Source organism: Chiloscyllium punctatum, chromosome 37 (assembly GCF_047496795.1).
Source record: "Chiloscyllium punctatum isolate Juve2018m chromosome 37, sChiPun1.3, whole genome shotgun sequence".
In the NCBI taxonomy this organism is placed as follows: domain Eukaryota; kingdom Metazoa; phylum Chordata; class Chondrichthyes; order Orectolobiformes; family Hemiscylliidae; genus Chiloscyllium; species Chiloscyllium punctatum.
Genome location: NC_092775.1, coordinates 58,814,599 through 58,826,929, shown reverse-complemented (window position 1 = coordinate 58,826,929; position 12,331 = coordinate 58,814,599). Strand labels below are relative to the sequence as shown.

General features: G+C 42.9%; 1 protein-coding gene across 2 annotated transcripts in view; it reads right to left on the bottom strand.

Moving 5' to 3' along the window:
• gnas (GNAS complex locus) overlaps window positions 1-10,940 on the bottom strand; it is a 317,108-nt gene extending 306,168 nt beyond the window's left edge. Inside the window, exon 1 of one of the 2 annotated variants that reach the window (XM_072556893.1) lies at window positions 10,389-10,940. In XM_072556893.1, coding sequence (XP_072412994.1) covers window positions 10,389-10,662 — 274 coding nt within the window. In that variant the 5' untranslated portion in view covers window positions 10,663-10,940. Of the gene's footprint in view, window positions 1-9,496; window positions 9,537-10,388 lie in introns of those variants that run through there. The other variant, XM_072556897.1, reaches the window with a different exon arrangement.
• Window positions 10,941-12,331: the final 1,391 nt, after the last annotated feature.

Below are 12,331 nucleotides of genomic sequence, written 5' to 3'. Positions count from 1 at the left end.
GCTCCTCAAATCCTGTCTTACAGCATCGTAATTTCCCTTCCCCCAATTGTAAAAACTTCCTTGTTGTGCGCACCTATCTCTCTCCATAACCAAGGTGAAAGTCACAGAATTGTGGTCGCCATCACCAAAATGTTCACCCACTAACAAGCCCGCCACTTGTCCCGGTTCATTACCGAGTACCAAATCCAATATGGCCTCCCCTCTGGTTGGACAATCTACATACTGCGTTAGAAAAGCTTCCTGGACACACTGCACAAACACCGCCCCATCCAATCTACTTGATCTAAAGAGCTTCCAATCAATATTTGGGAAGTTGAAGTCGCCCATGACTATGACCCTGTGGCTTCTGCACCTTTCCAAAATCTGTTTCCCAATCTGTTTCTCCACATCTCTGCTGCCATTATAAAGCACAAGTAATGGGGATGTTATGAAGATATAGAAGAATGTTGATTGATAATAGACAATAGACAATATGCAAACTATAAAAACACATGCAATAGAAAGCTACCAGAAGAAAATAAATGTAGGACTACAGGGAAAGCACGGGAGTGGGTCTAATTGGACAGTCCATTGGCCTCCTGTGCTGTAAAATGCTGTGAATAATCACTGAAGAGGGTCAGTTGGAAAAATTTCTGAGAAGTTGGATTCTATGATTAGATAATTATGGTATCAGTGGGATGAACTTTGAAGAGACAAAAAGGTCTTAAATTTCAGATTTTTCTTTGCTTTGTCCTCCAATACCAACTAAAAACCTTGCTATTAGAGACTGCAAACTGCCCAGGCTAGTGGCTTGTGTACAAGCATAAAACTGATGACCAAGAGTCTGTCGAGCACAACATCTAACAGCATGCCTGAAAACAGATTCAATGCAGGCGACAGTTAGATATACTAACATCGAAGGCAATCAGAACTTCACAATACATCAATGCCCCTTCAATCCACATAAAAGCAGCCATTATGCAGACAGAAAAATAAAAGACTTATTGATAGACCATCTTTCATAACATCAGGATGTCCTAGAGCATTTTACTCCAATGACGGAGTTTTTGAAGTGCAGATGTTGTCGTAATATAGAAAATACAGCAGCCAAAACACATACAGCATGATTTCACAAAAAGCCATGTGATAATGACATTTTTGTGGTGTGGGTTTTGAGAGAAATATTGTACAGGACAAACTCCACGGTCTTCCTTCAAAAATGGTGCCACAGCATCCTTTACATCCATGTGAGGCAAGCAAACATCAGTTTAATGTCCTATTTTAGCACCCTGAAAACACAGCCCTCAGTACTATACTGAAATGTCACCCTAGAATGCATGGGACTTGAACCCACTTCCTACTGACTTAGAAGCAAGACTGCCACCGGCTGAGTAACAGCTGTCACCCAAGTAGTAAGCTATAGTTAGACTACAGCCATCTACACTTGCTGTACTGTGCACACATATCTCAGAGTTATCTAGTATTGGGTACATATCAAAGAGGACAAAGTCATTTTAATAAGAGGTACACTCAGCGTCAATGTAAAGAGACAGAATAAGGCTTGAATCTAAATATTAATAGTAAAATGAAAATGAAGTGGCAGATACCAGGAAGTGATTTCAAAGCATATGGTAAAAATGCTGCGAGCTACAAATACGACTTGCACTTGTGGAGGAATCCAGCCCCATTTGTAGTCTTTCTCTCTATTTACTTCGAAAGAAAAATTGTTCAAATAGTTTGCTGCACTTTATAGGTGGTCTGTTAACTCCACAATCTGCCCAATAGAAAGAAAGAAAATCAGCATCAATCACAACCTAAAAATCTCTGCATGTAATGTCAGACCTAACAGCACTAGGTCTCCAGCTCAAGAAGCAGCTACGGTTAGCTGAGATTCTTCATTTTATACCAGATTGAAGCAGTTAGTTCCCGAGATTGGTCTCACTGCATATCTGTGCAGGTTACACTGAAGTCATAAGAATAGCAGGAAGAGGTGATGGGAGAAACCAGGATCTGCCCATCTCTCTAATTTTTACTCAATGACGGTGTTATAGCAGTGACTAGCAAGACAACAACTAGACCTGCAGAACTCAGTTCAGTGTAATACCACATGTATCAGTGGATTAGAGTTGTAATTGGGAAGCAAAAGCTGATTAAAGGATGCAGACACGAAATCAAGGCACAAACTAAGTCGAGAATAATCTTCACTTTCCCCTCATCCACATTTTTAGGATGGTTATCACTGACAAGGGGTATCACTTTTGCCCATCCTATACTGATCCTAACATTATGGGAGGCTCATAGTATTTGATACAACCCATAAGATCATTCCAGAGGATGATGGAAAGTCATCCACATTTCAATGGGACTGGCACTGCAGGGAAGGGATGATGATCAACAAGGTGGCTCTCCCAGGTCTGTGAAAGCTTGCATTGCTTTGGATTTGATTTATTTTAGGGATGGGGTTTCAACTGAGAAACAGTCTTTTGCCCTTTGGAATTTCAGCAGTAGCTGGTGCAGCTCAAGTGATAAGAACCCAGCAGAGCAGAGATTCCTCACAGCAAAGCCACTGTTTGTTCTTCCATTGCAACTGCACAGTCATAACGTGGTGCTTCAACACAACCCCCACCATCTTGTCATCAGTGTTATACTTTCCTCAACAGCTACAAACCAACACAATCAAGAACACCGCAGAGTTCATGGATGCCTGTCAAAATCTGGACCTGGAAATGACTGGTCAAGGTATCCTTGAAGGTGGACAGTAATGGGGTAATCCTCTACCATTCCACTAGCTTTGTCATGTGGGAAGCTACGGCTACACTGGGCTGCCCAGAATTTGTCATACCAAGATAAAACATCAATGGAAGGACAATGAACTCAGGTGAAGGACTCTCTTTGGTCTGCCTGAAATGTCCAATGCAAAGAACTGTCCACGATAGAGCTTAAGACTGGCACAGTCCAAGTCCCAGGTCTAACTACGGAGGAATGCAATAAAGCGTGGGGCAACCAGAAAACAGGTGCAATGGGGTTAGGCCACAGTCCAAGGCCTTTCAGGCTTAGTAGGCTGAGAAACTAGAAACCATGATAACCTATTGGAGCTGTATGTCTGGCATGTTATGAACATTTAAAATTTCAGTCAATTGCAGCAGTTAACTGAATATGTCAGAGAAAGCATCAAACTTTTGGAAAAAGCATATAACTGGACAAAACTGAGTAGATTGATCAGGATATAAAAATGGTAGAGAATAACTTATTTTCCTCTTGATTAACATTTTAAAGTTGAGAGGAAGCGAGCTAGGAATGCAAAATGGAGAGAGTTTCTACAGATATGTAGAAAAAAAAAGAATAAAGAGAGAGACACACAGACAGACACTAGTGTGTGTGTTGGTCCTCTAGATGGGAGAATGGAGAGTTAATATGGAAACAGCAGACGGAATGTACAAATACTTCGTTTCTGTTTTCATAGGAGAGAATTCAACAAACATTCAGTGATAGCTGTAAATCAAGAGGTGTAAGGAAGACAGGAACTTAGTGAAATTACCATCAGAAAGGAAGGGTACTATGCAAACTGATGGAGCATGGGCTGATAAGTCAAGAATGGATTGCATCCTATTGTCTTTAAAGGGGTTACAATCAATTAGTAGATGCATTGGTGATCATTGTTCAAAGTTCATTCTCTTCAGGAAAGGTTCTATCTGACTAGAAAATAGCAAATAAAGCCCTTCTATGCAAGAGAGGGATAGGGTACACAAAAGATTGTAGGCCATTTAGCCTGATGTCTGTGGTGGGGAAGATGCAGGCTCTGCTCATTAAAGTGATTATAGCTTGATACTTAGACAAGCTCAAAAGATAACTGGGTACAGTCAGCACGGTGTCAAAGGAAATGATGTGCAAGCAACATATTGCAAGTTCTTTGAAAGACTAATAATAGAAGCTCTTGTTGTGCAGCGGTAGTGTCCCTACATCTGGACCAGAAGGCCAGGGTTCAAGTCCCACCTGCTGCAGACATGTGTTATAACAGCTCAAAACAGCTTGATTAGAGAAAAAACAAAGCTGAAGGAATAACATGGGAGGCCTTCTTGTGGCACATTGGTAGTGTCCCTATCATTGAGCTAGAAGGCCCAGGTTCAAGTCCCATCTGCTCCAGAGGTGGGTTGTGAAATTTCTGAACAGGTTGATTAGAAAATATCTGAAGGAGTAATACCTATTGTGGATAAAGGAGACAGTAGATGTACTAGATTTGGATTTCTAGGAGGCATTTGATAAGGTGCCACATCCAAGATTATAGCATGATGCATGGAGTAACATATTAACATGAATTGATTGCTGGATGTCAGAAAATAGTGTATGCATAAATGGGTCTTTGTCTGATTGACAGGATGCAATGAGGTGAGTACGGTTAGGGGCTCAATGTTTTCCAAATTATTACCCTGATCTAGATGAGACGACTGAAGGCTAAATATGCAGACATGACCAAGATGGGTAGGAAAGTATGTTGTGAAGAAGACTTTAGGATATTGCAGACAGATATAGATAGAGTGGGTGGGCAAAAATCTAGCAGATTGAGTACAACGTGGAAAATGTGACATTGTTAACTTTGACCGGAAGAATAAAAAAAAAGCAGATTATTGCTTCATTGGAGAACAATTGTAGAATTTGAATGATTTGGAGGGATTGAGATATTCTGGTGCATGATTCACAAAAATTTATTATTGAAATTAATCAGGTACAGCACACAAGTAGGCTAATGGGTGCTGTTATTTGTTTTGAGAGGAATTGAACTTACAAAGGAAAGATGCTATCGGGGGTAGATGAGAAAGTGGAATTCTAAACACAAGCAGATCAGCCCTGATATTAATGAATGGCAGAGCAGGTTAAAGGAGCTGAATCTTCTATTTCTGCTCCTGTTTTGTATACCCACATGCAATACTTACAATAATATTTAGCATGTAGTATGCAACGCACAATATTGAAAGAAACAGAGGAGAGTTATCCCTACATCATAAGCTTTTATTTTCCACAATAACCTTTGATACTTCATGTAACAATTCATACGTTTTAAGAATAAAGCATGAAAAAAATACATTCCAAAAGGACTACCCCAACTCAATGACACCTGTTGTGAGTGGGATCTCTCACAACTGAAATAAAGAGGAGGACAAGGGGTGACCTTAGATGTTCATAAAATGATGGGCATAGATGAGCTGAATAGCAAAAGGTCTTTTCTCTAAAAGGTGGGAGAATTCAAATCTAGGGAGCATATTTTTAAGGTGAGAGGATGAGAATTTAAAAAAAGGACATATGGGGTAACTTTATTTTTTGAAAATACAGTGTATCATGTGTGGAATGAACTTCCAGGTGAAGTGGTGGATGTGGGTACAGTTACAACATTTAAAAGACATTTTGGATAAGGACCTGAAGTGAAGTGGTGGATGTGGGTACAGTTACAACATTTAAAAGACATTTTGGATAAGGACCTGAACAGGAAAAGTTTGGAGTGTTATGGGCCAAACGCAGTCAGGTGAGGCTAGTTTAGCTTGGGAACATGGTCGACCTGGTTGAACTGAAGATTCTGTTTTCATGCTGTACGACTCCAGGACGTGAGTCACATGTAAGCCAGACTGGGCAAGGATAGCTGTGGTCTCTAAAATGCACAGCGGCGTTTGGACTTTATGATAACTAGACTGCTTCATGGTCATTTTGAATGATGCCCATTTTAACGCAAAAAAAAGTAAATTTCTTGGTCATTTTTAAAAGTTCAAAATTCTGAAAATGCCATGATATAACTCAGATTCAGATCCCCCGGATTAAGATCACATTAGATTTTGAAAACACTAGATAAACAAATTGGCCTGTCTTATACCCATAACCAGAGAAAGCTGACTTCACTCTTGAAAGCTCTCCTTTGAATATTCGATGCAAATCCAAACCTCAACTCTAACCTGCAATCTCTTTCTGACTTGACTAATTTGTTTGAGAACAAAAGAAAAACCAAATCCATGTACGGACCAGATAGAACAAGAGACAGAACAGAAGAGAAATAGAAAAAAGGTGCATTTTCCAGATTTGGAACCTGAAATCTGCAGGAAGACACAATTGCCAAGTCTTGCCCATTTCAACCATTGCCTACACAGAAAGCTATTTTGAGACCCAGTGGTTCTGCCTATTTGTCAACATAGATTGTCACATGGGAAAGAAGACAGCTTGATTCCAATTACAGTTGAGTTTCTGATCTCAACTCTGATATCTATTTATGTTTAGATATGTAGGTTTATAAAAATCAGGTAAAATAGTCCAATTTCACATGGGGATACAGAAACCTTGGGACTCAGACAATGTTTTGAAAGTGGCAAAATAAGTCAACGTGGTTTTCTAAAATAAAAAGAGATCCAATTCTTGGCTTTGTGAATCAGAGTATAAAAGGACAAGATTTATAAATGACTGGTTAGGCCTCAGTCATAGTAACACGTCTAGTTGTGGGAGCTGCATTTAAAAAGAATATCACAGCCTTAGAGAGGTCACAGAGGAGATTCTACAGAACAATGCCAAGGAATGAGGGATAATGGGAAGAGCTGGAATTGTCCCCTATATGATAGGAGGAGATTAAAAGAGAGTTTTAAAGAGGTTTTCAAAAAGATGAAGGGCCCAACTCAATGCACTGACCAGTAAAGGAGAGCATACCAAATGCCTTCTTCACTATCCTTCTTCCTGAGACTCCACTTTCAAGGAACTATGAACCTGCACTTCAAGGTCTCTTTGTTCAGCAGCACTCCCTAGGACCTCCCATTAAGTGTATAAGCCCAGCCCTGATTGGTCTTTCCAAAATGCAGCACCTTACATTTATCTAAATTAAACTCCATCTGCCTCCCCTCAGCCCATTGGCCCATCTTTGCTTCTGTTGCACAGGTCCCATAGTAATAAGGGTTCCAGGGTTCCCTTGTCCATTTGTGCATGGAAGCATCTTGTGGTGTTTGGTGATGGCCATGGCAGGGAGTGATAGAGTGAATAGTTAGAGACTTTTTCCCAGGGCAGAAATGGCTATCACAAGGGGGCATAATTTTAAGGTGACTGGAGGAGGGTTTAGAGGAGATGTCAAAGGTCAGTTCCTTCCATAGATAGTGGTGGGTGGATGGAATGCACTGCCAGCGGTGTTGGTAGAGTCAGATACATTAGGGACATTTAAGCAACTCTTGGATAGGCACATGGTAAAATGAAAGGTACATAGGTTAGTTTGAAATTAGAGTTGGATAAAAGGTCAGCACAACAGAGGGCTATACTGTTCTATGTTCTATGTTTTGAAAAACGGTTTCCATTGCCAGGGAGATAACTGGATGACTGGTTGGGAAAAGAATCAGAAACAAGATAAGGAGAACATTTCTTGAACAAAATTGAACATAGTGAGCTGTTGCAATTTAGAATGTACTGCCAGTGACAGCAGTGGAAGGACATTCAGTCGAAAGCTGGAGAAATGGAACCATTTCATTGGAGTGGGATGAATTAGAATACACTTTCGTAAAGCTGGCAGCAAAATAATGGGCAGAAAGAGCTCTTTCTGGTTTCATAATGTTATTTGGCTGTACCTTTGGGGGTGAGAAATCAGCCATGGTCAAATGGCAGAGCAGACTTGATGGACCAACTTTCCAAATTCTGCTCCAATATCTTATGGTCTTTAGGTAGGCACACATCATGCTACACTTCTACAGAACCAAGATTAATGCAGAACATCACTTCGCCTCTAGAAAAAGAACATAATGCCACTCTGCCCTTCAGCTATGCAATACTATACCACCTACTCTGGCTGTTTGAAAATACATAAAAAACAAACTACATTGTAAAGATCCTCTTTACAAGACCACACCAATCTTCACCTGGAAGGAGCCAGCACTCCCTCAAGTAAAGTCTTTGGTCTATGTGATATGATACCATCCCAAAGAGAAGGGGAGATCATATACTGTGGTTACTTTTTAGCATCAATACTTGGGCCGAAGGGCCTGTTTTTTTCCACACTGTAGGGAATCTAATCTAATCTAAAATACATTGGAATTGCCTCAGCTCCCTGCAATGCAAAGGTGAGGGATGGCGCGAGGATGAATTAGACTTGATTGGTTGAGGGCAATAACTGGCCAATGCTCTCAGTGTTTATCACAGTCCCACAAATCTGTCTGACAAGTGATCATGTCAGGCCTGAGCTGGTTTGTGCTCCAGTGGTCTTGTGACACACAGGGATTAGCTTTATGCAATACACAATAAATGCAAAACTGTTAATAGCAAACTGGCAACCTATTCCACATCTTTCCCTGACAGTTATTCCCATTATCTTGTAACTACAAATTAGGAGTGATGTAACATTGGCTGTCAGCTTGGATGGCATGGTGGCTCAGTAGTTAACACTGTTCCCACACAGAGCCAAGGACCTGAGTTCGATTCAACCCTTAAATGACTGCATGGAGTTTGCACATTCTCCCTGTGACTGAGTGGGTCTCCTCCGGGCGCTCCAGTTTCCTCCCACAGTCCAAAGAGTGCAGGTTTTATGGATTGGCTGTGCTAAATTGCCCATAGTGTCCAGCATTTATAGGCTAGGTGGATGAGCCATAAGAAATGCAGAATTACAGGGATTGGGGGGGGGGGGGGGGGGGGGCTTTCTTCGGAGGGTGATAGAGTCACAGAGATGTACAGCACGGAAACAGACCTTTCAGTCCAACTCTCCATGCCGATGAGGTATGCCAACATAATAGAGTCCCATTTGCCAGCATTTGGCACACATCCCTCAAGCCTTCCTATTCATATATCCATCCAGATGCCTTTTAAAATGTTGTAATTGTACCATGCACCACCCTCTGCGTGAAAAAGTTGCCCCTTAGCTCTCTTTTGTATCTTTTCTCTCTCACCCTAAACCTATGCCCTCTAGTTCTGGACTCCACCACGCCAGAGAAAAGATTTTGTCTATTTATCTTATCCATGCCCCTCATGATTTTATAAATCTCTAGAACGTCATCCCTCAGCCTCCAGTGCTTCAGAGAAAACAGCCCCAGCCTGTTCAACTTCTCCCTATAACTCAAATCCTTCAAGCCTGGCACCATCCATGAAAATCTTTTCTGAACCCTTTCAAGTTTCATAGCATCAGAAACCAGAACTGCACGCAATATTCCAACAGTGGCCTAACCAATGTCCTTCTTAGACAAAATCAAGACCAATCCCATGTCCAGCTTATATATGATGACTGGCTCTTGATTTCAGGGGGCAGGTCCTCAGAACATGACATGCTAGAGAGGAAAGAAATGAGGGGAGAAAACAACTCATCTGGAGGTATATCACTCAGCCTTAAAACAGGACAAATAGGCTTGCTGTCCATATGGTACTTGTCAATTATGAAAATTATTCCGATGTGACAGCCCTTGCTCTAAATAAGAAAACCAGCAAGAGGTAGAAAGTTACAACCTGCTGTTTTATTGAGGAGGATGAGAAATGGAAATCATGAGAGAACAAGTAGGCGGGAGGATGGAGCTGAAGGGAGACTCACCGAGCAGCAGGAGCCGGTGGGTTTGCTTGTACTCGCCCTCCTCCGCGCTTGTACTCGCCCTCCTCCGCCCTCTCACCCCCCCCCCTCCCCCTCTCACCCTCACCCTCCTCCCCCTCCCCCCCCCCCCCTCCCCCCTCCTCCCCCTCCCCCCTCCCCCCCCCTCCCCCCCCCCCCCCCTCCCCCCCCCCTCCCCCCTCCCCCCCCAACTCTCATCTTAATCCTCTACCCAAATCTCTTACAGTAAAAGACTATTATTTGACTTTATAATTTCTGTGCCAACGTGTTGTCTTTCACTGGCTTGTGTACAAGGTCACCCAAGTCCCTTTGGACATCAACTATTTCCAATCTCTGCCCATTGAAGACACATTTTTCATTTTTCCCACCAAAGTGGATAACCTCACATTTATCAACAGTATTATTTAATTTGCCATTCTCTTGACCACTCGCTCAGCCTTCATAATTCTCCCTTGAAGTATAGCGCTGGATAAAACACAGCAGGTTAGTCAGCATCCGAGAAGCAAGGATCCTGTCCAAAATGTTGATTCTCTCATTCCTTCAATCCTGCCTGACCTGCTGTGCTTTTTCCAGTGCCATGCTTTATCAACACCGATTCTTCAGATCTGCAGTCCTCACTTTCTCCTAAATCCTTTTGAAGCTTCTTTGCATTCTTTTTACAGCTCACATTCCCACTTGGGTCATCTGCAAACTTGAAAACCAAAAACTCGCCAGGGTTCCTTCTGCAGCACCTTCCAAACCACAGCTTCTACCACTGGGTAAGGAAATGGGCAGCAAGAGGTAGAAAGTTACAACCTGCTGTTTTATTGAGGAGGATGAGAAATGGAAATCATGAGAGAACAAGTAGGCGGGAGGATGGAGCTGAAGGGAGACTCACCGAGCAGCAGGAGCCGGTGGGTTTGCTTGTACTCGCGCTTCTCCGCCTTCAGGCTCTTGTCGATGCTCCGGCTCCGTTTCTTGTCGGCTTTGAGGCGGGCTTTCTCCTCGGAGCGGAGCCGCTCCCTCAGCTGGCCGTCCGGATGCTCGTGTTGGCCAGCTTCGCCTTCCCCTCCGCCGGCCACCGCGTTGGCCGGCCGGCCCCCGGAGTACGAGATGCTGGAGGCGCTGTGGGGACCGATGAGCCGCGACCTGAGACTGTAACACGTCCCCATGGCTGTCACAATGTAACCGAGGAAATGGATACAAAACAGCTCCCGGGCCAGGGGCAACCAGCAACTTCAGCGGCTGCCTGTCACCATCAGAACCCTGCTCCCTCTCCTGAACACTAAAGGAATGGCCCAGAGATCCCTGGCCTCGATTCCTCTACACACTTTCCCCACTCCTCCTCTGGCTTTTGTTAAAAAAAATATAGAAAGATAACAGTTCCCTCACTGCCACGTGATCAGGAAATGAACCTTCTTTTAAAACACATTGCCGCAAATGACTGGCGCACCGAACTGGGTGGGAGGGTTCTGCCTCTCGTTGTGACTTCCCACGTTTTAAATCACCCCTTTCCCGATCAATATTTCCTTCCGATCTCCCACCCACCCAAACATCAACCTTTCCAATTCAACCAGGGGGTGGCATAGTGCATCGGTCTTTCTAAAAACTCTTGCCAGACCATAAAACGTGTGAGCTTTAGGCACGGCTCAGTGTAACGCACTCCATTATTAATCTCATTTTAAAAATATTAAGACAGTAAGTAAGTGTACACCCCAGGGAAGCGTTTACAAATCTTAACAATTCCTCAAAACAAGCTTCAGTCCCTGAAATCTTCAACCATAGCCTGGTACTGGATAGCAAGTTTCTATCTTATGACCATTAGTTTTGAAAAAAAAATGTAGAGTTTCCATATCACTAGTTGTGAAGTCCTGTCGCTGCTTTAATGTAGTGGTTATGACCGCCCATCTGCACACGGCCGGCTCCCTCACACAGTACGGTATTCTGTTCACCGCTATAGACACTGTATTCTGTCAGGTTGATCAAGGGACAAATATTCGCAAGACACTGGGGGAACTCCCCTGCTCTCCTTCACAAAAGGGGCGGTTCATCACTTGCGAAGGTAGATGGGGCCCTCAGTTTACAATCTCATTCACGAGGCTGCATCTATGATTATAAACACAGGAACCAGAGTAGGCCATTCAGCCCCTCAAGCCTGTTCCATCATTCCAGATCACGGCCCAATATCTGCCTCAGCACCATTTCCCAGCACTGTCTTCACATTCCTGACGAGCAATCGAAATAACCGAGGAAGTTCACCGGACCCAAAACATTAGCTCTGATTTCTGTTCACTGATGATGCCAGACCTGCAGAGCTTTTCTAGCAATTTCTATCTTTGTTTGATATTCCTTCAGCTCATTTGTACCTAGAAATCTAGCGACCTCAGACTCAAACATGCTCAACGATTGAATGTTCCTGCCCTCTGGAGTAGAAAATTCCAAAGATTCACCATTCTCTGAGTGAAGAAATTCCTTCTCACCTCCGGCTATAGTCATCCTCTTGTTCCGACACTATGTCCCCAAGATCTGAACCTCTCAGGAGAAGGGGAAGCATCTTTTCAGTATCTACCCTGTCTAGCCCTGTAATAATATTTTGATGTTTTTAGGAGATCAACTCTCATCTTAATCCTCTACCCAAATCTCTTACAGTAAAAGACTATTATTTGACTTTTTAATTTTTGTGCCAACATGTTGTCTTTCACTGACTTGTGTACGAGGTCACCCATGTCCCTTTGGACATCAACTATTTCCAATCTTTGCCCATTGCAGAAACAGTTTTCATTTTTCCCACCAAATTGGATAACCTCACATTTATCAACAGTATTATTTAAATTGCCATTG